The sequence below is a fragment of the Musa acuminata genome, chromosome BXJ2-5 (genome assembly GCF_036884655.1).
Source record: "Musa acuminata AAA Group cultivar baxijiao chromosome BXJ2-5, Cavendish_Baxijiao_AAA, whole genome shotgun sequence".
In the NCBI taxonomy this organism is placed as follows: Eukaryota; Viridiplantae; Streptophyta; class Magnoliopsida; order Zingiberales; family Musaceae; genus Musa; species Musa acuminata.
Genome location: NC_088342.1, coordinates 7,791,548 through 7,818,008, shown reverse-complemented (window position 1 = coordinate 7,818,008; position 26,461 = coordinate 7,791,548). Strand labels below are relative to the sequence as shown.

Below are 26,461 nucleotides of genomic sequence, written 5' to 3'. Positions count from 1 at the left end.
CAACTAGTGTTTATATATAGATAAAGGATTTATTTGAGAAGTAATAAGTGCCTTTGACATCTCTCTTGAACCTTATGTTGGATAGAATTATAGTTGAAGTCTGATAACCTAATGATTAATATAAATAAAGCTCAAACATAGCCTAATTGTATTCGGCTCACTCGATTAGGGCTTGATTAGAAAAGAATCTCGTATCTATTTAATATTTTAAGATTTCTTCATAAGTAGTGTAAATAGGTAATTTGAGTTTCTAGGTTTCTATTATTCAAAAATAAATTATTATTTTGGCTACTATTAATTTTCTTCGTCATCTTCCTTGAGTTTTCTCTTCGGTCATCAAAATGGTTTAATGTCGGTGAACAATTCAAATTTGAGCTCATGCATAACACAAGAGTAATCTATTAGGTCATGCAAATCATATCAAAATCGAGCCAAACATAAACAATCATATTCTCATTTACATCGATCACAAATAAAGGTTTTGTTTTGTGATCGACATATATAGTGCGAGACCTAGTTCGTCATAGGTTCAGTAATATTATGGTTTAGTCAGAGTGGGAGAAGACTTGATTTGAGTTAATGATGATTAGATTGGTTTATTACTATTAATTTGTTTTGAATATTCTATGTCAATAATTCAAGCTCAATAAAATTAATAGATTAACTATTCTATCAAACTGAATCGTGGCATGCTTCGAAGAATAATTTGGGAGGAATATTAACAAAACATCCCTTCAAGATCTGAGAAAAATATTTTGAAAACCATATTTTGTTATTATTGATAGGGCACATTTCGTTATCGCCCACGTGGACTAGACAAGTAAACATGATGATATAGACGTAGAACTTCAAGTTTGATGTGGCGCACAACACATATGTGGTGGGCAACCACTCACCATCCCCTTCGTACGAAACGATATCATCATGGTACAGTTATCCCGGAAAGCTCGGGACGTTGTCGCACAACGCCGATCCGTGTAGGTCGGTCGACGCTCGCATAGAAGCTTAAGCTAACCGCTATTAATTGACCCCATACGATCAACTCATCATCACAAGTATGAAAGCTAACCCTCCTTAATTATGAAGAGGGGGGGTGGATTTTTCGAGAAAGCTTAACCCTTTTAAACCATACCAGTGCTAACTTAACATTTGGAGGGGCTAAGTCGGAAGACCCCTCCCCTCTCAACTCAGGCCTGTGTGTAGGAGTTTAGTGATGACAAAGTAGACTGCGTACCGATAGACGGAGCGAGCGTGGAGCCAACTCCTAGTCCAACTCGACGAAGGCCTTGTCACTGGGATGGTCCTGAACATCGACAACTGGACCCAGCCGTGTTGATACCTCGACTACAGTCAGAGAACTATGTTAACAATTATATCAACAAAGTCTAAAAAAAAGGTGAGACTTGGCGATGTATAGCTACACGTATTTAATTGAATTATATAAGAGCAACAATTGGTAAATATACATAATTAGATCTCCAATTAGATTTTTCTTTTTTGACAAGATGATAACTAGTCGTAATGTCTCAATTATTTAAGACCTATTAGATTTTTCTACTTCATTAAATTTTATATATGCTACAGATATTTTTACCGTGTCAGTACAAAATTTTTGTCGTCCAACTAATTAAAATGGAAGAATAGTATGAATAATTTCAATGTGTCGAGACAAAGAGATTGAGCTAAGAAATTATAATAAATGCCATTAAATTTGGTATGGATAAAGAAGCAGCAGCATGCCATAGGTTCAGTATTATTGTCAATCATTTTCATTTCGTTCTGCTCCATATTTTATTTCAAATCATTAAGAGTTTGAATCATTTGATTATTTCTTGTCTTTACTCATTCGTGGGTCATTATGTTGGCAGTACATATAATTCACATTATTTGTACGTGATAGAGACACGGAAGAAGCCACGGTTTCCATCACCCTCGAAACACGCAAGTATTGTTGGGTCATTATTTGAAGCTTATTTGTTGATTGGACATTGGGACTTGTCCTCGAGAACAAAAACTTAAACCTGTATTAGAGGCCTTTTAATATGATGATACTTCTTCAGCATATTTCAATATATATAAATGTCGAGTATCATACAAAGCGCCTAATTATATAATAGCATATGCAGTTAGCTACCTTTAGTCTCTCGATCTCAATACTTTAAATAGTTATATTAGTGTCTCTATAGTTACGAAAGTGAAACATCTAAGTTTATATACCATAACGTTATTGATTTTATCAATGAAAATATAAAAATAAAAAATAACTAATTTTAATGTTTTAATTGGTGATGACGGACGATGGCATCATTAGAGGTTGCAGAAGACAGTTGTGGATGAGGAGAGCAATGACGAGATAGAAGAGTCATCTCAACATTGACATATTGCTTAGCGATTTTTTCATTGCTCTACATTTATATCAGTGTCGATGCAGTTATCGAGCAACAAAAGGTTATTTAACATATGCATCAGTGACCCTTTCATTACTTAGCAATTGCGTCGACATTGATACAGTTGTCGAGCGACGAAAAGGCCACCAACACATATGTAGAGAGGTAAAAGAGTCACTGGGCAATTGTATAGACATCGACACAAATGTAGAGCGATCGTCATCTCTCGTCATCGCTCTCCTCATCCACAATAGCTACCCGCGACCTAGAGCGCTGCCACCATTGCCACTACCAACATTGTTCGCCACCATTAACTGAAATGTTAAAATTATCTTTTTACCCTTTGTTTTTTATATTTTCGTTGATAAAATCGATAGCGTTAGAATAAATGAATATAAATATTGAACTTTCATAATTATAAGGATACTAGTATGATTTTTTAAAATACAAGAATCTAAATACTAAAGATAATAATTATATAGATAATATGTAATTAGCAAATATCTTTTTATCCGGAAACAAATTCTAATTCTTGCTGAATGAATTGGTCGCTTCACCGTAATAATTTGATAGGAGGATCGATTACGTGGAAGATTTGCAAATCAATAGGTTGATTGATGTGTACTTGTGAGGCTTGAATCGAAGAACTTGCAACGTGATCGAATTTTCTACACCGAAAGGAACAAGACCCTTCACGAATCTTATGGATGGCCACATCAACTATGATTAGAACACGACATTGTGGATCAGGTTGGCGAATTCGATTGATGCTCGCTGCTGCGGCTCGAATTGGAAAATATGTAATCTGATCGAATATGAGAGGTCTCTTCACACCACTTAGCGGCGGTCGACAACTGGGAGTGGAAAAGATGAGAACACCACACACAACATGATCGCAAGTGTTGGATCGAGAAGCTTGTGATGGGCATCGTCGATTGCGAACGGAAGGGACGATAACATCACGAGGGATCTTGTGACTCGATGGACAAGCACCTTCCTTGTGTGCCTGCCATTTCAGACCTTCTCCCTCGCCAGTGCTGCAGCACACCAACCAGCTGTCAATGGTGCAAGCCAAGTGCAAGCACGCCACAGCTTTCAAGAGCTGCGGCAGGAGGGCCAACCTGAGAACTCCACACTGTGAGCTTTCGACGACCGGGGACAGTTATCCGCGTGGCACGGCAGTCGGGAATGAACAGCCTTTCGCTTTGCACGAGGCAAAAGATCTTTCTGTCTTTCGCTCGTCTTCTTTTGCATAAAAGAAGAGCAAAGTAGGGTTGGGCAAAGTAAAAGAAGAGCAGAGTTGGGTGGAAGCAAGTGGAGGACAAGTTAAAAGATACGGGCCGAGGAAGCAAGTGGAGGGCAAGTCAAAAGATAAGGGCCGAAGGTGGTGGGTGTGATATGTCCTGCAGATCGATTCCCCTCTCATAATTAGACTACCGATGAGCACAATTTAAGACGATGTTACTGAGAACAGACAACGGTGTTGTTGAGAAATAGACTAGAAGACAACCATAGTTTCCCCCAACTTGAAGTAAGCAGAGTGCCACACATCCCCCTTACATTACACAAGGCAAAGAAGAAGCTGAGAGAGACGAAACAAAGGCAGATAAAATAAGGAAATCAGAAGCTACCCTATCCCCCTTTCTCTTCACTTCCCTCGCGTGCAATCATCATTCACACAAACGAAAGAAGACGAGAAAAGGCGAGGCTTCTGCTGCTGCATGCTTCAGGAATCTGATTTTAGTTGGTGGGGTTGCTCCTGAAGGAACCCAGAGCCTTGATGGCCGCTGCTCTCAGGATGTACTGGTGGTACGCCGCCGCGGCTAACGCTCCGACGAAGGGACCCACCCAGAAGATCCACTGCATGCACAACCGGAGAGAACACAATCATTCCACCTCCAAAACAACCACAGACATGAAAGAATTCGTATAATGCCCGAAATTATGGTCTCACATGGTCATCCCAGGGCTTGTCCTGGTTGTAGATGACTGCAGCGCCAAGGCTCCGAGCAGGGTTGATGCCGGTCCCGGTGATGGGGATGGTGGCGAGGTGCACCATGAACACGGCGAACCCGATGGGGAGTGGTGCCAACACCTGTGAACATTTAATTCAAGTCAACAGAATCCACTGAAAAAAGACTTAAAAACACCAGTAATTTAGGGTAGACATGCGTGTTGTCTTTTTGGTACGTACGGGGACGTGCGAGTCGCGAGCGCTGCGCTTGGGGTCGGTGGCAGAGAAGACGGTGTAGACGAGGACGAAGGTGCCGATGATCTCGGCCCCGAGGGCGGTACCCTTGGAGTAGCCGGCGGCGACCACGTTGGCTCCGCCGCCGAGGGAGTTATACTGGTGCTTCATGATCCCCTTCACGATCCCCACCCCGACGATGGCTCCCAAGCACTGCGCCACCATGTACAGCAACGCCCGTATCAGCGACACCTTCCGCGCCAAGAACAGCCCGAGCGTGACCGCGGGGTTGATGTGCCCTCCTACAAAACCCAAGCGAAGTAGGATTTAGCACATATGCATTTTAGTTGAATTATTGGGTTAAAAATCGAAAGGTGGGCGAGGAGGACCAGAGATGCCGGCGGTGCAGTAGACGAGGATGAAGATCATGCCGCCGAAGGCCCAGGCGATACCGAGGAGGCCGACGCCGCTGCACTGGTCGGCCGCGTTCTGTTCCTTGTGGCCGATGACGGTGGCGATGGTGACGTACAGGAAGAGGAGTGTGGCCACGAACTCGGCGATGAGAGCGCGGTAGAAGGACCAAAGCCGGAGCTCCCCGAAGTTTAACAGCGGCTCCGGCGGAGGGTCCGTGTAGTCCTTCACCGGCGGCTGCTCCCCCTCCACGTTCACCTCCTTCGACATGGCGATCTTCTCTCTGCTTTAGCTCACTTGCGGCTACTGCTACCCTCGGTGACTCGTCTTCTCTATCATCGAATGACGGTGCGGGGGGTTTTATGGATCGCAAGTGGACTGCCCTGCTTGGTGGGCTCGTCTTTTCAAGAGTTATCTTCATGCCATAGTAAATCTCCGAATCCGTAACACGACCACCGTTTACACAAACAGGAATAGTAAGTTCAGGTATTCGGGAGAAGAAGGCCCACGTCAACGGCAGCTCCACCTGTCCGCTTTTGATTCCAGCTCCAATCGGGAAAGAGCTATTGGATTATGTGTCGTGATGTTTGCCGTCGTGAAGAGATAAGAGGTAGATGAGTTGTAAGGTGGTCCAGGTAGGGCCCGGTGACAGCCAGACCATGTGAGCTCATCATCTTTCCTATTCATTTCTGGGTGGCGCAGTAGATGAGGCTGCGTCTTCTCGCACAGGGAACTCTAGCCTGCCATGTAACGGCTCTTCCAACCTTTACAACCCAACAGTCATTAACTTTGTGTACGTGTGTCTCCTATATTTAGATACGGATCTGTCCTCTTTTTTCTTCCTTTATTCTTCTTCCTCGAGATAGAAATTGGGCGGTAGAGTGAACCTGATTCGTGTGACCCGTGAACCAAATGTTTGACCGGGCAGCGCTCGAGGGAACCAAATCTGTGGAATGTGTCGGTCCCATCCGGTCTGGTTGAGCCGACTGTGGAATATTCTACTGGTTGCTACGCTCCAACTTAGGCTGACACACAGTCGAGTGCCTTACGGGAGCCACAAGGAGACAACTCCAGCTCGAGACGGCTCGGCCACCAGCCGTCCAGATGCAAACCAACGACGGCTTTTCTGCCCTTTAAATCTCCAACGCACCGGACCCAAGCTGGGACAAGAAAGGAAAAGGAGACGCTCGAGTCTGCGATCGAGCTCGTGCCACGTGGAAAAAAGGAGTCGGGCCCTGCTTCGTCCTCACGGCCTTTCGCTGCGCCTCGAGGGGCGGTCCTCGTCAACCTGACAGTACTTCGATCGCTCGATGCATAGCGCCAAACAGCAAACAGTTCGATCATGGTGGATCGCTTCCCGAAACGTGTCGGTTTCCTTGGCTGCTTCCGGGCTTTTACCTCCTTTTTATACGTTATACCAAAGACAACGCAGCCGTGCCATCGAGGACAGCAATCGCACTTCAAACCCAGCAGAATAGTGGACCCACTCGTTGCTTCAGTGTTTCAGAAGGACACTCGAAGAAGATGCTGTGCCACTCGGAACAGCTGATGGAAGTAACATGGGACCGACCTTTCCCCAATTTTTCCGCTGAGCAACCATCATCGGGCCCGCTCATCGGCTGCTTGTCGATGGTCACGGAACAAAGTGATTTACAAGTGGAATCGCAACACGTGTATCCTGGTCGTATGTTGTCCAATGGGATTCTCGAAATTAGGCTGTCCGTACATCCAAACAACCACTAAATCCGTCCTTGAGTGGGTTCGCTGCAAATCTTTAATTCACCGATTTTAGCATGCGCATGGATAAACATGAATCATGACAACTGCTCAATAATAATCCCTGAAACGAGGCGGACGCCATTTGATTTATTTAATCCAATGCTTATTATATCTCAAAGTCAATGATTAGTGATAATTCTACATTAGCGAATGGACTTAATAGGCATTATGGCGCAAATTGAACCATCATCAAGGAAATTTTTTGCACTTCTTTCGATTTCAAGCTTTCTCAACAGAATCCCAATCAGAATAAGCAAAGGCATTCGAACATGTTTTGGTTCGCACAAGGCTTCATCATTTCAATGCTGAAATGTTGTACACCTTGGAAAATAGAAACACATCACATGAGACATGACGAGATGAGATTGATCTTGCTTATGATATATCTAGGTTGTGTATCATCAATGCTCTAAAGGAAACAGAGTTCGGCCAACGACAGAAGCGCGATAATTCAGCTAAAATTCGACAGCTCCTCGCCGAGGGTGAATGAAGCCTGTCGACAGTAGACACGGTCTACATCATATATTTTTGGGCACATCAAGTGGCATGTGTCGATATATCATCATTGAATCCGAACACGCTGCAAATAGTGCATGTCACGTTCATATCCCCATCACGCATCTATCCTGTTAAAGTCGTATGATTGAATGCATTCTTTCAAGTAAAGAATTAGATGATAAGCTGTCATACCTTGTATACTCTCATTTTTCTCGCTAGTTATCGTGTTGTGGTTCATTAGTGATCAAGCTAATGCAAGTTTCTGATGGGATCAGAGCAACTGACAGAAGTAATCCTAACATTACTGTCAAACAATAGCTAAAGAGTGTTGGTCGGTAACTCGGTAGACTCGGTTGGCCCACGACAGAAAGGGGCCTTCACACTTCGCAGTTCCAAAATGTACATGAAGTGATCCTCACGTCATCCTTGAGGATAGACTTCGACTGCGGTCATGGGGATTAAAGAAGAATCTTTTAGGTGGGAGGTTCGAGAGTAATGTATCTACTTCTGCTGGAGAAGGTTAACTGATTCAGCAAGCAACAAGCACGGTGGGCTTCCATGATCTGTACTGCATGGATATATCTTCTTTTTCTTTTAAGAAGAAGATAAAAAAACTGCAACAGCGTCTAATGAGACAGTGAGGTTCTGCTGGCAGCTTCTTCTCTGGATATATCTTCTTTTTGTTTTAAGAAGAAGATAAAAAAACTGCGGCAGCATCTAATGAGACAGTGAGGTTCTTCTGGCAGCTTCTTTTCTGGAGAATATGCTCGCTGAAAGAGTGGTTTAGGGTTTTTGTTAATCAAACATGACCAGCGAAGCATGGCGTCTCAATCATTGGAAGCCAGAAGGAACCACAGATTTGGTCGGCGGGCTGCTACAAAACAAATCTTTTCAGTGGATTGAACGTTGTTTGATGGCTAGAGAGAGAGAAAGAGAGAGGTTAACGAAGCCTGTTTTCATGGAAGCATCACCATCACGTTTTTTTTCAGAAGGAAAGCTCAGTTCTACCAGCAACAATCCATATTATTTACAAAAACTGCAGCTCAAGTCAATTAGCCTTTCTGATGATGGGAATTAGCTTCATTTTGAATACTGTAGAGTAAGAAGTGTGTGTGTGTGTGTGTGTGTGAGAGAGAGAGAGAGAGAGAGAGAAGCAGGCTCGCTGAAGATGAGGGAATTATTGTTGTGACATGCACCTATAAGTTTCACTTATTCTAGAATTAGGACATAAGAACTTGTACCAAAAACACTGAACTGGAGCATGGCTTAAGTGCTAGAGAAGGTTCGATATTGTTCCTTGCCACAAATTCGTGTGTGATTTGCTTCAGCTTTGAAGGAGAAAAATCTCCGAGGCCGCATGTCGCCACTTCAAAGATAATATTAATACATGGTGCACAACAAATCGAGATGCTCTCAGACCTCACACGAAAGAAACTGTAGCAGCATCTTTGCAGTCCATCCCTTTCTCGCCCGGTTGTGGCCTCTCATCTCTCCATCCTTAACTGGTTGGAATGTGTCGTCGGCCTCTCACGCGTCTGTCTTGTTTGAGTTTATTTTGGGCTGATGTGAACCTTTGCTCGCCAATGCCCCCACAGATTGTTGCAATCGTTACCGGGCTCAGCCCATGCGCATAACTTCTTTACCTTTCCCTTTCATGCTTTTCTTTCCATCTGCATATATATATATATATATATATATATATATATATATATATGTACGTTTTGTTGTGGGTAGATTTACTTCATATATATATATATATATATCTGCATATATATATATATTTACTTCAGGATGTCTCCATGCAAGATGCAGTGTCTTCTTTCTCGACTGCTACTACGCCAACTGATGGGGATATAAACAGGAATAACCTTTGTATAGGAACAAATACTAGAAGACCAAAATACGCAGCGGAATAAAATGGAAACACAATCAAACAGAACACTAAGATATATGTGGAAAACCCCTTCAATGTGAAGGGTAAAAACCACGGGGCAAACTAGAGATAATCCACTATGAGAATAATGAATGTACAAATCTCAATCTCTTGCCCAAAACCCTAGTAACAACCACAAGAGAATAACTGGGATACAAGGATCACGTCACTGCCCACAATATCTAAAACTTCCAAGTAATCACAGCAAGAGCCTACTGTAGATTTGATCTAACCTGAGATGAGAACACTGCTAGATGATTGAGAATAGTCTCGCTGCGTTGTCCTTGTCTTCTTCCCTTTCTTTCTCTTCCTTTTCTGCCTTGTTCTCCTTCTTCTCTTTGGAATCTCGTGGCTCCAAAGATCTGCCTCGTTGCTGCCTTTTTATAGCTTTAATCTGCCTCTAAAACGCAGCCACCACACCCCCCTAATCTTAATTAGGGTTAGGTTAAGAGGGGGTGTGGGCTGTGGGCTGATAAAGCCCACATGGGCTGAATATGGGCCATCAGCCCAACAACCTCCCCCTTCAGCCCATAAGGGAGGCTGTCCCATGACTCCTCAATGTGAAGCCATACCGACCAACTGTCGGCATATCTCCTGTCTTTCTTTTGGTAAGGTCTTCGTCAATATGTCTGCTCCGTTGTCATCTGTATGAATTTTCTGAAGCTGTAACTGCTTCTCTTCAAATACATTTCGAATCCAGTGGTATCTGACATCTATATGCTTTGACTTGGAATGAAACATTGGGTTTTTACACAAATGGATGACACTCTGGCTGTCACAATGCACCACATAATTTTCCTGTTTCAGCCCCAATTCTTGTAAGAATTCTTTCATCCATAACATTTCTTTGCATACCTCTGTAGCAGCAATATATTCTGCTTCTGTGGTGGAGAGAGCAATACACCTTTGTAACCTGGATTGCCATGACACAGCTCCCCTTGCAAAAGTAAGTACATAACCTGAAGTAGACTTCCTCCTATCTATATCTCTTGTCATATCTGCATCTGTGTAACCTGTTAACACAGGTGGTCCACCTCCAAAGCTTAAACAAACCTTAGAGCTCCCTCTGAGATATCTAAAAATCCACTTCACTGCTGCCCAATGCTCTTTGCCTGGATTTGCAAGAAATCTACTAGTAACACCCACTGCATATGCGATGTCCGGCCTCGTACATACCATTGTATACATTAAACTTCCAACTGCTGAAGCATAAGGAACCTTTTGCATTTTCTCCTTCTCCTCATCACTTGACGGACTCTGTTCTGAGCACAACTTGAAGTGACCTGCAAGAGGAGAACCAACTGGCTTAGCATTGCTCATACTGAATCTTTCCAATACCTTCTCGATGTATTTCTCCTGTGACAACCAAATCTTCTTGTTTTTCCTGTCACGAGAAATCTGCATGCCTAGTATTTGCTTTGCTGGCCCCATGTCCTTCATTATAAAAGACTCACTCAGTTCCTTCTTCAACCTATCAATTTTAGACATATCTTTCCCAAGAATAAACATGTCATCAACATAAAGTAAGAGAATAATAAAATCCTCACCAAACCATTTGATGTACACACAATGATCTGAAGCCGTTCTTTTGTATCCATTTTCTGTCATAAATGAATCAAACTTTCTGTACCACTGTCTTGGAGCTTGCTTTAGCCCATACAAGCTCTTCTTCAACTTGCAGACAAAATTATCTTTACCTTTGACTTTGAAGCCTTCTAGTTGCTCCATATAAATTTCCTCCTCCAAATCACCATGAAGGAAAGCTGTCTTCACATCTAACTGCTCAACCTCCAAGTCCTGGCTAGCAGCAATACCAAGAGCAACACGAATAGAAGACATTTTAATAACAGGAGAAAATATCTCTTCAAAGTCAATATCTTTCTTTTGACCAAAGCCTTTCACAACCAATCTAGCTTTGTACTTTGGTTGAGAACAATATTCTTGAGTCTTCAACCTAAAAACTCACTTGTTCTTCAAGGCCTTCATTCCATTTGGTAGCAGCACCAAATCATAAGTGTGGTTCTTCTGAAGAGCATCCATCTCTTCCTGCATAGCAACTAACCACTTCTCTTTCTGCTCACTCTCAATTGCTTCCTGGTAACTCTCTGGTTCACCTGCATCAGTAAGCATCACATACTCATCTGTAGAGTATCTTCTGGAAGGTTGACGTTGTTTAGAAGATCTTCTCAACTGAGGTTCTGCGGGAACTTGCTCTCCTACGTCTTCTTGCTCAACATGTCTTGCAGGTAAATCAACATTAGGCTCTACACTATTTTCCTGCACATCTCCCCCATCACCCTGATATACTGGAGGAATAACTGGGTCACAATCTGCTAATCCTTCTACAGAAGTCTTGGCTGGTGCCTTCTTCTTCAAATCCTCAAAGGTTTAATCCTCAAAGAAGACCACATCTCTGCTCCTGAACACCTTCTGCTTTTCTGGATCCCAAAGCCTGTAACCAAACTGATCATGTGAGTAACCAAGAAAAATACATTCTTTAGACTTACCATCCAGCTTGGACCTCTCATTATCTGGAACATGTGCAAATGCACGACAACCAAATACTCTCAAATGCCTGTAGGAAACATCTTTCTCTGACCATACATGCTCTGCAACATCACCATCTAGGGTTGTACATGGTGATAAGTTGATCACATCAACTGTAGTCCTCAAAGCCTCATCCCAAAACCTTTTGGGTAGCTTGGCCTGTGAAAGCATACATTTGATCTTTTCCATGATGGTGCGGTTCATCCTCTCTGCAATTGCATTATGCTGAGGTGTACCAGGAACTGTCATCTCATGTTGGATCCCATGTGACCTGCAATAGTCATTAAACAATCATGTATACTCACCACCATTATCTGATCTTATGCATTTCAATTTCCTTTCTGTCTCCCTTTCAACCCTGGCATGAAACTCTTTGAAGACATTAATAACCTGATCTTTGGTCTTCAAAGCATAAACCCAAACTTTTCTGGAAAAATCATCTATAAAAGTGACAAAATAAAGTGCACCACTTATACCAAGAACATCAACAGATTCACCAGGAGTTTTTGTCCTCAAAGGACCACATACATCTGTATAAACACGGTCTAAGGCATGCATTTTTCTAGACAAAGCAGCACTAGCAAATGAAACTCTATGTTGTTTACCAGCCAAACAATTAATACAAGGGTTCAGATGTATACCTCTGAGATCTTATAATACCTCTCTCTTGGAAAGAGCTTGCAGCCCCTTCTCGCTCATGTGTCCCAATCGCCTATGCCACAACTCCATACTGAAGTCTTTCTCTATAGCATTTAACTGCTCACCATAAGCTTTAGCCTGCAACCTGTATAAAGTATGACATTTCTTTCCACTAGCTATAACAAGAGAACCCTTACTGAGCTTCCATTGCCCTCTGTGAAATCTGCTTTCATAGTCTTCATCATCTAGTCTTCCAACTGAAATTAAATTCAGCCTCAAGTCAATCACATGCCTCACATCCTTAAGCACCAACTTGCAGCCAAGGTTGGTCTTTAAATGGATATCACCCATGCCAATGATGTCTGCTGTGCCATAGTTGCCCATCTTGACAACACCAAAGTTTCCAGACCTGTATGTAGCAAAAAACTCTCTCCGAGGTGTAGCATGATAAGAAGCACCTGTGTCAATCACCCACTCAAGATCCTGACACACACAAGAAAAAATATCATCAGAAGAAGACAAAATCAAATAATTGCTAGTCATAGGTGCCCAGCAAGCCAATCACGTGAGTGATGGCACGTGTGACTTGATACATAATCTTTTTGCTTATTATATTTTGGCGTATATCACTTTATAACAATTGCATATGTGCATATATATATTGTGATGTCCTTGGATTTGTGCAATGGGAATCGGATCATGATGAGATCACGATAATGAGATCGATTCACCTTTAAACACATATCCTAAATAATCCCGGTCATAGGTTACTCGAGAAGGACATCGTGATAACCGGATAGACTGGTGTGCTGTATACCCGTCCATATGATGGATGCAGCTGGTCTCATAGCTGCTCGTGTAGGGACACTAGGGATACAGTACAGGTGCTCATTGGAGAATGAGTTCACTGATTGATCCGCTTACGGAATGCTGGATGGTTGATGATGCCTTATTGTCAGACAGCGATTCCGTAGTCCTAGTGGTGTATCTGGTCCTTAGACTTGAGACACCAAGGATGTCCTGTATGAGTGCTCCACTCTTTGATACCAGACTTATAGGTTTGGCTGTTCCCAGATCTAGTACAGCTGGTCATTGGGAGTGGTAGTCGACCTTACGAGGGCTATTGAGTGTCGACAGAGGATCATCCACTCTCGGCGTCATGAGAGGAATATCGTATGTGTTCTTGCTCAGACAAATCCCTGGCCAGGGTCATTCGGGTTGAGAGAGAAAGAGTTCTCCGGGAGAATCCGATTAGAGCGAGACTCGAGTAGAAACCGTATGGGTCTGACAGCACCATGCTCGATATACGGTCTCTGGGATATTAGATGGATGAGGGACTATAGGTACATGGTAACTGAGGACAGACAGGTCCAATGGATTGGATTCCCCTGTATCGTCTGGGGACTACGGCGTAGTGGCCTAGTACTTCCGTAGTCGATGAGTCGAGTGAATTATTACAGAGATAATAATTCACTAAGTTAGAAGGAGTTCTGACAGGTATGACTCACGGCCAGCTCGATATTGGGCCTAGAGGGTCACACACATATGGTAGGCATTGCGATGAGTAGAGGTTCGGATATGAGATATCCGACGGAGCCCTTGTCTTATTGGATGCAGATCCAATACCCACTAGGGAAAGGACCCATTAGGGTTTTGACACGGGATCTCTATAAATAGGAGGGATTCACAGCCTCATAGGCTAGAGTCTTTGCTTGCCCTTCCTATTCTCCTCTCCCTCTCCACCTCAGAGTAGGCCTGGAGTTTTGAGGAGCGTCGTCGCAACCCTGCTGTGTGGATCACCGCTAGAGAGGAGGACGCTTGACCTCCTTCACCCTCTCCTAAGGATCTGCAAGGAAACAGGGATATACGATCTCCCTAGGTAACACAATCTCTATACGCAGTTTTGTGTTTTTGCGGATTTTTGCGCACCAATCTTCGCACGACGACGAACATCTTTTTGGGAATCGGGGATTTTTGTTTTCTTGTTCTTCCGCTGCGCATATGATGTCGCCCCCCAATGATTTCCCAACAGTGGTATCAGAGCCAGGTTGTTCGTGCGAATGATTGGTTTTGAACTGCGTGTATTGTGTTTAGGAAGAAAATTGACGTCAAAATCGTTGACGCAAAAGCGAGGAAGGGCAGCAACAGTTGCTACCCTCGATCTGCATGCCTGCAGCCACCTGCAGCGGCAGCCGCAGTCGCAGCCAGGCAGCACAGCGCCGGCGCATGCGCAAGCGCTGTGCCTGCAGCAGCCGGCCGACGGCCTGCTTGAAGCAGGCTTGCGGCCGGCGGGGCTGGCAGCGTGGGCTGAGGCACCGCAGGGCAGAGCCGCGGGCAGAGGCGCCGCGGGGCAGCAGCGCGGGCTGAGGCACCGCAGGGCAGCGGCGCCTGTGGCCGCTGCTCCCACGGGCAAAAACCCCGCAGGGGCGGCCGCCAGCGAGGCAGCACCGCCTGCGGGCGCTGCCTCGCCGGCAGAACTGCCCGCGGAGGCGGCGAGGGCAGCGCCCCGCCCCTCGCCGCACAGGCCGCCGCCGGCAGGGTGGCGGCGGCGGCAGCAGCGAAAAGGGGAAAGGGCATTAGGGTTTTCTGGGAAAAAGATAGTTTTGCCCCTCGGAATTTGAGAAATTCCAGTTTCTGTCTTTTGTCCAAATTACGAAAATACCCTTAGGAATTGAGAAATTCCCTACATGTCCCTGATTTCAGAAAAATATTAATTAATTAAAAGGTTTAGTTGATTATTATTTTTTATTATTATCTAGTAGTCCTACATGATGATGATTATTTATACATGTGATGTATGATGTGTGGACGGATGATCATGGACCGTGTGATGTGTGTACTTGTGATTATTATTATTGAGGTCTGCGAACCTCCATTATATTTCTCGTTTATTGTCGGGCCTGCGTGCCTATGATTAAGTTGTAATCACATGAGGAGGCACAGCGGGAGCGTGGATGCGACAGCGGGACCCACGAGACGGACGATCGTGATGCATGGAGATGCATCAAGATATCGACGAAACCGACGAGGACGAGATGGACGATCACAGGGCATGGAGATGCACCGTTGCACACATAGATCTTGATGTGAGTGATTAGGCCTACTGGCTCGGGCCTAATCATATTAGGTTGTGGTCCATGATCATCTGATGTGATTGCTTATACACATACTAGATAAGTATATATATTTGCATGCGATGTAGATATATATTAAATATGTATATGTGTGACATGTCATATTAGGAGACCAAATTATAGAAACATCTCTCGATAATATTAAGTCGGTAAACGTGAGGCAATTAGATTGACCCACGTGGCCTTCCATCGTTATGAGTAGGAACCGAATCCCGGTGTAGGTTGAGTTGGTCGAGTCCCTCGAGACTCACCTATATCGCGATTCGCTATCTTGCTTACGACATAGAGATGTCACCGGTGACCTGAGGGCATGATATGCTTGGTCGAGTCCCTCGAGGGTATATCATCAAATCAGACTCATCTTGTAACGAAGGTGTTGACTTAACCGAGCATCATGGTTGGTCGAGTCCCTCGAGGCCATGGTGATTCGGAGGCCGAACAGGACGGGAATCACAAGGAGTTGTGATCGGTAAGAGTTGCCTACCTTTTAGGCTTAGTGTGATTGGTCGAGTCCCTCGAGGTTACACTAAGACGCTGATTGGATCCTGATCCCCACTAGAAGTCTGCCGGAGACTTCCGTTTCACGTGCTGAGGGTGTCGCGTGACTCGTTAGTAAAATAGTGGGAGCATATTAAGATAGAAGTCCATATCTTGATAGTTTATTTCTTGCAAAATCTGCATGTTATTCATTTTGCTACATCTTTATTTTCAGAAAATGTCGCTTTCAAATCCCTTACGTGGCATACTTGATGTCAACCGCCTCACTGGTCCAAATTATACGGATTGGCTCCGTAACTTGAGAATTGTTCTCACAGCGGAGAAAATCGTGTACGTCCTTGATACAGTGATACCTACGCCCGAAGAAGGGGCAAACGAGGATGAGATCGCTCGCTACGTGAAGTACATTGATGACTCCACTCTTGCTCAGTGCTATATGTTGGGCTCTATGACTCCAGAGTTACAAAGACAACATGAAAAGATGGATGCCAGATCCATTCTCCTACATGTCCGTAAATTGTTTGAGGAACAGGGAAGGACTCAACGATATGAGATATCCAAGAGCCTTTTCCGCGCTAGGATGACTAAGGGGACACCGGTTCAGAACCATGTCCTAAAGATGATTGAGTGGATAGAGAAACTCACAGGTCTAGGAATGGTCCTAGAGGATAACTTGTGTGTGGACATTGTGCTTCAGTCCCTACCAGATTCCTTTTCACAGTTCATAATGAATTTTAATATGAACAAGCTTGAGGTGACTCTCCCAGAGCTCCTCAATATGTTGAGGGAGGCAGAGAGTACTATTAAGAAAGAGAAGCCAATTCTCTACACTGGTGAGACCAGAAAGAAAAGGAAAGCAGAAAGGTCCCTTAAGAAGGGAAAGGGCAAGGGCAAACAAGGTAAAGCAAAGGTTGCTAAGAAAGACCCAACAAAGGACAAAGGCCAGTGCTTCCACTGTGGTAAAGATGGGCACTGGAAGAGAAACTGCAAAGAGTACCTTGCAGAAAGGGCGAAACAAAAGCTTGATGAAGCTTCAGGTACATTCATGATCAGTCTCCATTTGTCAGACTCTTATGATAACACATGGGTATTAGATACCGGTAGTGCTTATCATATATGCAATTCATTGCAGGTTCTGGCAAGGCCTAGGAGATTAGAGAGAGGCGAGATGGACCTAAAGATGGGTAATGGAGCAAAAGTTGCTGTATTAGCTGTTGGCGAGGTCGCTCTACATCTGCCTAGTGGAGCTTTTATTGCATTAGATGCATGTTATTTTGTTCCTTCTATTATCAAAAACATTATTTCCATTTCATGTTTAACAGTTAGTGGATATAAATTTGTTTTTGAGAACAATGGTTGTTCGATATTATTAGATGATAAGATCATCACGAAAGGAACATTGCATAATGGTTTATTTATGTTAGACACCACTCCACATATCATGAATGTAAATGTGTCTAAGAGGAAACGAGATGAGGTGAACAATGCATACCTGTGGCATTGTAGGCTAGGTCACATCCATGGAAGAAGGATTCAAAAGTTGCTAAATGATGGATATTTAGATCCATTCGACTATGTGTCATATGCAACTTGTGAGCCTTGCATTCGTGGAAAATTGACCAAATCTCCATTTAGTAGAACTGGAGAGAGAGCCACTGAGTTGTTGGAACTCATACATAGTGATGTATGTGGACCCATGTCAACTCATGCCATTGGAGGTTACTCCTACTTCATTACATTTACTGATGATTTCTCAAGGTATGGATATGTGTACTTAATGAAGTACAAGTCCGAGGCCTTTGAGAAATTCAGAGAGTATAAGAATGAGGTGGAGAACCAGACTGGAAAGAGTATCAAAACTCTTCGATCAGATCGAGGAGGTGAGTACTTAAGTACAGAGTTTACTCACTTCCTCAAGGACCATGGGATATTATCCCAATGGACACCTCCTTATACACCTCAGCTCAATGGTGTCTCTGAAAGGAGAAATCGTACATTATTAGATATGGTACGGTCCATGATGAGTTTCGCTGAACTACCCATCTCATTCTGGGGATATGCCCTAGAAACCGCAGCTTACCTTCTGAACAGAGTTCCAACTAAGTCGGTAGTGTCTACACCATATGAGATATGGAAAGGGAAGAAGCCTGATCTTAAGGTTGTTAAGATTTGGGGCTGTTCTGCCCATGTTAAAAGACACAACCCCGATAAGTTAGAATCAAGGACAGAGCGATGCAAATTTGTGGGATACCCCAAGGAAACTTGTGGGTATTATTTCTATCATCTCGAGGACCAAAAGGTCTTTGTAGCTAAGAGAGCAGTGTTCCTTGAGAAGGAACACATTCTTGGCGGAGACAGTGGGAGAATGATAGAGTTGAGCGAAGTTAGGGAACCAAGCTCAAGCACCACTCTACAGCCCGAGTCTGTTCAGGTACCTAATACACAAGTGTCAACTTTACGTAGGTCTGATAGAGTATCCCATCCTCCTGAAAGATATGTGGGACATATTAGAGCAGAGGATGTAGAGGATATTGATCCTCAGACCTACGAGGAGGCTATTATGAGTATAGACTCCGGGAAGTGGAAAGAAGCCATGAATTCTGAGATGGATTCTATGTACTCCAATAAGGTTTGGAACCTAGTTGATGCACCCGAAGGTATTGTACCCATCGGTTGCAAGTGGATCTTTAAGAAAAAGATCGGAGTAGATGGAAAGGTAGAGACCTATAAAGCAAGGCTAGTGGCTAAGGGGTATCGTCAAAGGCAAGGTGTTGACTACGACGAAACTTTCTCACCCGTAGCAATGCTAAAATCCATCAGAATTCTATTGGCTATTGTAGCACACTATGATTATGAGATCTGGCAGATGGATGTGAAAACCGCATTCCTCAACGGGAACCTGGAGGAGGAGGTGTATATGATGCAACCTGAGGGATTCGTGTCCAAGAACTGCCCAGATAAGGTGTGTAGGTTACTTAGATCCATTTATGGACTAAAGCAAGCTTCCCGAAGTTGGAACATAAGATTTGATGAGGCAATCAGATCTTATGACTTCGTTAAGAACGAAGATGAGCCTTGTGTATACAGAAAGGTAAGAGGGAGCGCTATTAGCTTTTTGGTGTTATATGTGGATGACATCCTCATCATTGGGAATGACATAGGAATGCTATCCACAGTAAAGGCTTGGTTATCTAGACACTTCTCCATGAAGGACTTAGGAGAAGCATCTTATATCTTGGGGATTAGAATCTATAGAGATAGATCCAAAAGGATGCTTGGCTTGTCCCAGTCCAGGTACATAGAAACTATTGTCAAAAGGTTTGGCATGGAAAATTCCAAGAGAGGTCTCATACCGATGAGACATGGGATATCGCTTTCTACGAGTATGTCCCCAAAGACTCTAGAAGAAAGGGCGAACATGGATATGATACCTTATGCCTCAGCAATAGGGTCTATCATGTATGCCATGCTATGTACTAGGCCTGATATAGCGCATGCTCTGAGTGTCACGAGCAGGTATCAGGCGGATCCAGGCTTGGAGCACTGGAAAGCAGTAAAGTGTATCCTTAAGTACTTGAGAAGGACTAAGGATCTTTTACTAGTATATGGAGGTAATAGCCTTAAGGTTGAAGGCTACACTGACTCAAGTTTTCAGTCTGATGTCGATGATAGCAAGTCGAATTCAGGGTATGTGTACACCTTGAATGGAGGAGCAGTGTGCTGGAAGAGTTCCAAGCAAGATACCACTGCTGACTCGACCACAGAGGCGGAGTACATTGCTGCATCAGATGCAGCAAAGGAGGGAGTCTGGGTGAAGAAGTTCATCACAGATTTGGGAGTCGATACAGATAGCGACAAGTCGACTTCCTTATATTGCGACAACTATGGGGTGATTACTCAAATAAGGGAACCCGGGTCTCATCAGAAGTGTTCTGAGGAGGTTCCAGCTTATAAGAGAGATCGTAACCCGAGGAGATGTAATAGTGGAAAGAGTTCCATCCGAAGATAACATTGCAGATCCACTGACAAAGCCGTTGTCTCAAATTGTCTATGAGCGTCACAGGAGTCTGATGGGGATCAGACACATAGGTGATTGGCTTTAGGTCAAGTGGGAGATTGCTAGTCATAGGTGCCCAGCAAGCCAATCACGTGAGTGATGGCACGTGTGACTTGATACATAATCTTTTTGCTTATTATATTTTGGCGTATATCACTTTATAACAATTGCATATGTGCATATATATATTGTGATGTCCTTGGATTTGTGCAATGGGAATCGGATCATGATGAGATCACGATAATGAGATCGATTCACCTTTAAACACATATCCTAAATAATCCCGGTCATAGGTTACTCGAGAAGGACATCGTGATAACCGGATAGACTGGTGTGCTGTATACCCGTCCATATGATGGATGCAGCTGGTCTCATAGCTGCTCGTGTAGGGACACTAGGGATACAGTACAGGTGCTCATTGGAGAATGAGTTCACTGATTGATCCGCTTACGGAATGCTGGATGGTTGATGATGCCTTATTGTCAGACAGCGATTCCGTAGTCCTAGTGGTGTATCTGGTCCTTAGACTTGAGACACCAAGGATGTCCTGTATGAGTGCTCCACTCTTTGATACCAGACTTATAGGTTTGGCTGTTCCCAGATCTAGTACAGCTGGTCATTGGGAGTGGTAGTCGACCTTACGAGGGCTATTGAGTGTCGACAGAGGATCATCCACTCTCGGCGTCATGAGAGGAATATCCTATGTGTTCTTGCTCAGACAAATCCCTGGCCAGGGTCATTCGGGTTGAGAGAGAAAGAGTTCTCCGGGAGAATCCGATTAGAGCGAGACTCGAGTAGAAACCGTATGGGTCTGACAGCACCATGCTCGATATACGGTCTCTGGGATATTAGATGGATGAGGGACTATAGGTACATGGTAACTGAGGACAGACAGGTCCAATGGATTGGATTCCCCTGTATCGTCTGGGGACTACGGCGTAGTGGCCTAGTACTTCCGTAGTCGATGAGTCGAGTGAATTATTACAGAGATAATAATTCACTAAGTTAGAAGGAGTTCTGACAGGTATGACTCACGGCCAGCTCGATATTGGGCCTAGAGGGTCACACACATATGGTAGGCATTGCGATGAGTAGAGGTTCGGATATGAGATATCCGACGGAGCCCTTGTCTTATTGGATGCAGATCCAATACCCACTAGGGAAAGGACCCATTAGGGTTTTGACACGGGATCTCTATAAATAGGAGGGATTCACAGCCTCATAGGCTAGAGTCTTTGCTTGCCCTTCCTATTCTCCTCTCCCTCTCCACCTCAGAGTAGGCCTGGAGTTTTGAGGAGCGTCGTCGCAACCCTGCTGTGTGGATCACCGCTAGAGAGGAGGACGCTTGACCTCCTTCACCCTCTCCTAAGGATCTGCAAGGAAACAGGGATATACGATTTCCCTAGGTAACACAATCTCTATACGCAGTTTTGTGTTTTTGCGGATTTTTGCGCACCAATCTTCGCACGACGACGAACATCTTTTTGGGAATCGGGGATTTTTGTTTTCTTGTTCTTCCGCTGCGCATATGATGTCGCCCCCCAATGATTTCCCAACAATAATCACCACCCTGCACTGTAGCTGTAGTATTATCCTTTGACTCTGTAGACTCCACTTCTTTTCCCTTTTTCTTGTTCTTCTTAGGTTGCTTATATTGGTTCTTGTAATGTCCTTTCTCACCATAGTTATAGCAAACAATATCTTTTCTTGATCTTGGCTTGCTCTTACCCATACGTGAACTGCTTCTAGACTTTGACCTTCCTCTATTCTCTGAGATAAGTGCCTGTGAATCATTCTGAGATGTTGCCGAACTCTTTCTTCTCAACTCCTCATTCAACAAACTGCTTGTTACTTGACTCATAGTGACAATATCATCTGGTGCAGAATTACTAAGGGAAACCACCAGTGTCTCCCAACTTTCTGGTAATGAACTCAACTTTCTGGTAATGAACTGAGAAGTAACAATGCCTGCAACTCATCATCAAGAGACATTTTCATAGAGGATAACTGGTTAGTAATACTCTGTATTTCATTCAAATGCTCAGCAATAGAAGCACTCTCTCTATATTTTAGGTTCATAAGTTTTCTGATCAAACAAACTTTGTTGCCAGCTGTTTTTCTTTCATAGAGACTTTCCAATTTTTTCCATAGAGAATATGCAGAAATTTCAGTAGAAACATGGTGAAAGACACTATCATCAAGCCATTGTCTAATAAACCCAATTGTTTTTCGATCTAACCTCTTCCACTCATCATCTGTCATAGTTGTAGGTTTTGCACTATCCCCTTGCAAAGGTCCATACAAATCTTTGCAATACAAGAGATCTTCCATTCTTGGTTTCCATATCATCCAATTATTTTCATTCAAACTAATCATGCGAGAAATATTACTGGCCTCTATGTTCAAATACAAAAATTAAATCACCAAAACCCCGCTCTAATACCAGTTGATGGGGATATAAACAGGAATAACATTTGTATAGGAACAAATACTAGAAGACCAAAATACGCAGCGGAATAAAATGGAAACACAATCAAACAGAACACCAAGATATACGTGGAAAATCCCTTCAATGTGAAGGGTAAAAACCACGGGGCAAACTAGAGATAATCCACTATGAGAATAATGAATGTACAAATCTCAATCTCTTGCCCAAAACCCTAGTAACAACCACAAGAGAATAAATGGGATACAAGGATCACGTCACTGCCCACAATATCTAAAACTCCCAAGTAATCACAGCAAGAGCCTACTGTAGATTTGATCTAACCTGAGATGAGAACACTGCTAGATGATTGAGAACAGTCTCTCTGTGTTGTCCTTGTCTTCTTCCCTTTCTTTCTCTTCCTTTTCTGCCTTGTTCTCCTTCTTCTCTTTGGAATCTCGTGGCTCCAAAGATCTGCCTCGTTACTGCCTTTTTATAGCTTTAATCTGTCTCTAAAACACAGCCACCACACCCCCTTAATCTTAATTAGGGTTAGGTTAAGAGGGGGTGTGAGCTATGGGCTGAATATGGGCCATCAGCCCAACACCAACTCCTCCCTTTCAACGAAAACACAGCCTCTTCCTCATCTGCTCCGAGAGCGATCCAACTTGAAACCTGAGAAGTGTTGGCAAAAGGGCAGAGCGTGCGATGAGGAGCAGATGAGATCCAAATAACTATTTCGGAAGAAAGGTGCTTGTATACTGCTGCTCCGGCATAGTTTGAGTCGATGCATAACGAGTTAATTATATATATTATATTATAGTTAATTATTTTTAGTATACTGATCTTATATTTAAAAATATTATATTAAAATATTATTATTTTATATAAATAAAAAAGTACGTTTTAATTAGTTGTGATGAACGATGACACCGTTGAGGCCATCGGTGACTATAGTGGATGAAGATAATGACGACAAGAGGTAAGAGTCATTTTGTACTTGTGTCGACGTCGACGTAGTTGTAGAGCAACGAAAATGTATTGACACAATTGTCAAGCGATTCTCATCTCTTGCTATCGCTCTTCTCCTCCACAATAATCATCTGTGGCTTATAATAATATTATCGTCTATGACTATCAATTGAAATATTAAAATTATATATATTTTTTATTTTCATATTTTTATTTATAAAATTGATAATATTATGATAAATAGATTTAGATGTTTTATTTTTATAGTTATAATGATGTCAATATAATTTTAAAATATAAATATTAAAAAAATAAGGATAATTAGCTACAGTGTAACATAATTAGCCCGTACTCACTATTGGCTTCGTTTATACTCGCATATTACTTTCCGATCTGGCACAGTACAAATCACTACAGAGGTTCGTCGCATCCTCGAGAGGGATCATTTGGCTCTTTGGCCACTTTTGGCCCCAGGTTCTCATCACCACAGTGAAACAAGAACTCCATCAATTATCCCTCCTTTCATATCATATCAAACATCACACTGCCCTTTTGCTTTGCTTATACCATAAAACTGTAATATAAAGCAAAGAAAAGTATGATGAACGCAAAGATATCTCATCAAAGTCGGCTTCATATCATGTCAAAGGACAAACTTGTGCCCCATTGTTTCCTCCCCAAAGGACAAAGGAGCCCGTAAGCGAGCTCAACAAAAAGAAAAGCCAACAGAGTACATAGTTTAGTGGCTGTATCTGGGTTCTCAGGTAAGTATAATTTTTCTCTGTGCATTTCTTGTTTTTGACTCTCATAAAGGAGATCTAATCGGAAGATGTCTTGCATACCATGAATCGAAAGCAGGTCCATATGTGTACTTTTGTACGGATTTCAATTCTGTTGTTGTTAAGAGAAGAAGAATGCATTACGGCGCAATTGATGGCAGAGCCTCGTTTCATCCCTCTCTTCTTGACCCCAGAACTAGCATGAGAAACCTTTTTCTTCTCCTTCCCTCACGACCTACAGTATCTTCTTCCCTACACAGTCATGAGACCAACAGCAAAATCGACCATTACAGAGTAGCAGTAGCTCCGAGGGGTAGTATCATCGTCTTCGACAAGACCCTCCCCCTTCGTCCAACTCTTCCGTCCTCATTCCCCAGATACCAAGCAGGAGGACCATGGAGGAGGTGTGGAAGAATGTGACTCTCAACAGCCTCTACCAAGACAAGCCCATGACGCCTGTGGACTGCTACCGCCACGACCACCCGACCTCTTCACCTTCCTTCAGGGGCATGATCCTACAGGACTTCCCTGCCGGGCCATTGAACAGGCCCCTCACCATCTCTCCACCTGCCGTCGAAGAGCTACCGGTGCCACCTCCTCCATCCCCTCCTGCCCACCCTCAAACAGTCGTCAATTTGAACTCGGGTTTGGAGTTCCAGCACCTTGTAGTTGATGCCAACTCCCGCTCCAATGCTAGCAAATCCAATGGCCGGTACTCATCCGCATTCTCGCCCACTGGGCTCTTCTCGTGCTGCTCCAACAGAAAGATGACGAGGGAAAGCCTCGCCATCGGCATTGATCGCAAGCATAAGAGACTGATCAAGAACCGGGAATCTGCCGCCCGATCACGCGCAAGGAAACAGGCATATCCATCTTTCTCTTCGACGGTTTATATGGCTTGGCTTAAGTCTTCATTTGCATTCTTTCATGATCAATCCGGTGCAGGCGTATACCATTCAGCTAGAGCTGGAAGTTGCCCATCTAAAGGAGGAGAATGCCAAACTAAAGAGGCAAAATGAGGAGGTAGACTTATTTGTTAGAGATGATCTTGGTGTTCCTGATGTTTTCATTCTTTCGGGGTTTTAAGATGACCTTTCTTTTACGTGTTGTTGATTGTTGTACTACGGGGCAGCTGCAGCTTCGTTTGGCAATGGCTACCCAGCTACCCAAAAGAAACACACTCCAAAGGAGCTCCACACCGCCATTTTGAGGCAGAATGGAAGAGAAGGAGAACATTTGGCTGCAGCAGAGGATCTCTCTCCACCACTCTCATTCCCCTGTTTCCTTCGATCTATTACGTGTATCTTGCCCTCCTCGCTTTTCCTTTTCACTGAAACAAAATAGTAGTAGGAGCTCTGCTATGCAGAAACTGAAGAATCTGATGGGTAGCCTATCACTGAGCTCCTTTCTTACTCCCTTTTTTTCCCGCTAATCAAGCACATCCCACATTCTCTCTCTCTCTCTCTCTCTCTAACCAGGTAGGACTGGGTTACCCGGTAGTTTTACTATGGCGTAAGACTGTTTTCAGCCAGATTCGCATGGTTAGATGACGACCCTTATAATAGAAGGCAGCCAGCATCGCTTGCTTAGCAGTGTGGGGGTGAAGTGACTCTCCAAATAAGAGGGAGGGCCGGAGACTGTCGGTTGCCGGCCGGGAAAAGCTTCGTTGCATGCCGGGCATTTGGCTTGTAGCGGTGCGGGCCACTTGGGCTCCATCACGAGCACTGCATGTCAGCTGGATATCCAGCGTCACTGCCACTCCGTTCCGAGGTTTGCGTACGTGCTTGGCACCGCTAAAGTTCTGCTATACGGCACTGCCATGACACGATGGGAAGGGAATCTTGCAACCCTCAGGCCTTTGACCAAAAGTGTAAAGTTGACCATTCAACACCTTCGATTTCCGGTTAGCATGGAAAAAATAATCGAACCAGCATTATCGAAGTTGCCATAATTGTTGATTCCCATGCATGTTCCAAACGAGCTCACCATTGCTCACATACCGACGCTTACGAGAAGCCACGGTAAGTATCATCGACTTAGGGGCATGCGTCCGAAGAGGGAGACTGAAAGCGGAAACATGTACTCGTTAATCCGATTTGACTAGAGAAAAAGTCAAAACATTGTTTTGTACTTAACTATTGAGTATAATGGATCGTTTTTAGAAGGCTGTATCAAAGGGTTGGGCTTAATCGGGAGAAATATAAGTCAACCTTG

The 26,461-nt window shown here is 43.8% G+C and overlaps 2 protein-coding genes across 2 annotated transcripts; one reads left to right on the top strand and one right to left on the bottom strand.

The window, feature by feature from the left end:
• Positions 1 to 3,848: 3,848 nt before the first annotated feature.
• On the bottom strand, positions 3,849 to 5,335 carry LOC103984551 (aquaporin PIP2-7). The gene is made up of 4 exons (XM_009402068.2): positions 4,965 to 5,335; positions 4,582 to 4,877; positions 4,342 to 4,482; positions 3,849 to 4,247 (listed from the first exon to the last, which is right to left on the bottom strand). Exons 1-4 carry the CDS (start codon positions 5,254 to 5,256, stop codon positions 4,128 to 4,130), a joined length of 849 nt encoding a protein of 282 aa, XP_009400343.2. The 5' UTR covers positions 5,257 to 5,335; the 3' UTR covers positions 3,849 to 4,127.
• An 18,976-nt stretch (positions 5,336 to 24,311) lies between these two features.
• Positions 24,312 to 25,479, top strand: LOC135613242 (bZIP transcription factor 27-like). Its single transcript, XM_065110342.1, has 4 exons — positions 24,312 to 24,326; positions 24,565 to 25,110; positions 25,193 to 25,270; positions 25,386 to 25,479. The coding sequence occupies exons 1-4, from the start codon at positions 24,312 to 24,314 to the stop codon at positions 25,455 to 25,457; spliced, it is 711 nt and encodes a 236-aa protein (XP_064966414.1). The 3' UTR covers positions 25,458 to 25,479.
• The last annotated feature ends 982 nt before the right edge of the window (positions 25,480 to 26,461 follow it).

Bases quoted from the DNA above. Each gene is read 5' to 3' on its own strand.
- LOC103984551 (XM_009402068.2), bottom strand. From the start codon at position 5,256: ATGTCGAAGGAGGTGAACGTGGAGGGGGAGCAGCCGCCGGTGAAGGAC. The intron at 4,878-4,964 runs GTCCTCCTCGCC...TGGGTTTTGTAG, and splicing joins CTGCACCGCCGGCATCTCTG to GAGGGCACATCAACCCCGCG. The intron at 4,248-4,341 runs GTGAGACCATAA...TTGTGCATGCAG, and splicing joins ACAAGCCCTGGGATGACCAT to TGGATCTTCTGGGTGGGTCC.
- LOC135613242 (XM_065110342.1), top strand. The intron at 25,111-25,192 runs GCATATCCATCT...AATCCGGTGCAG, and splicing joins GATCACGCGCAAGGAAACAG to GCGTATACCATTCAGCTAGA. The intron at 25,271-25,385 runs GTAGACTTATTT...GGGCAGCTGCAG, and splicing joins TAAAGAGGCAAAATGAGGAG to CTTCGTTTGGCAATGGCTAC.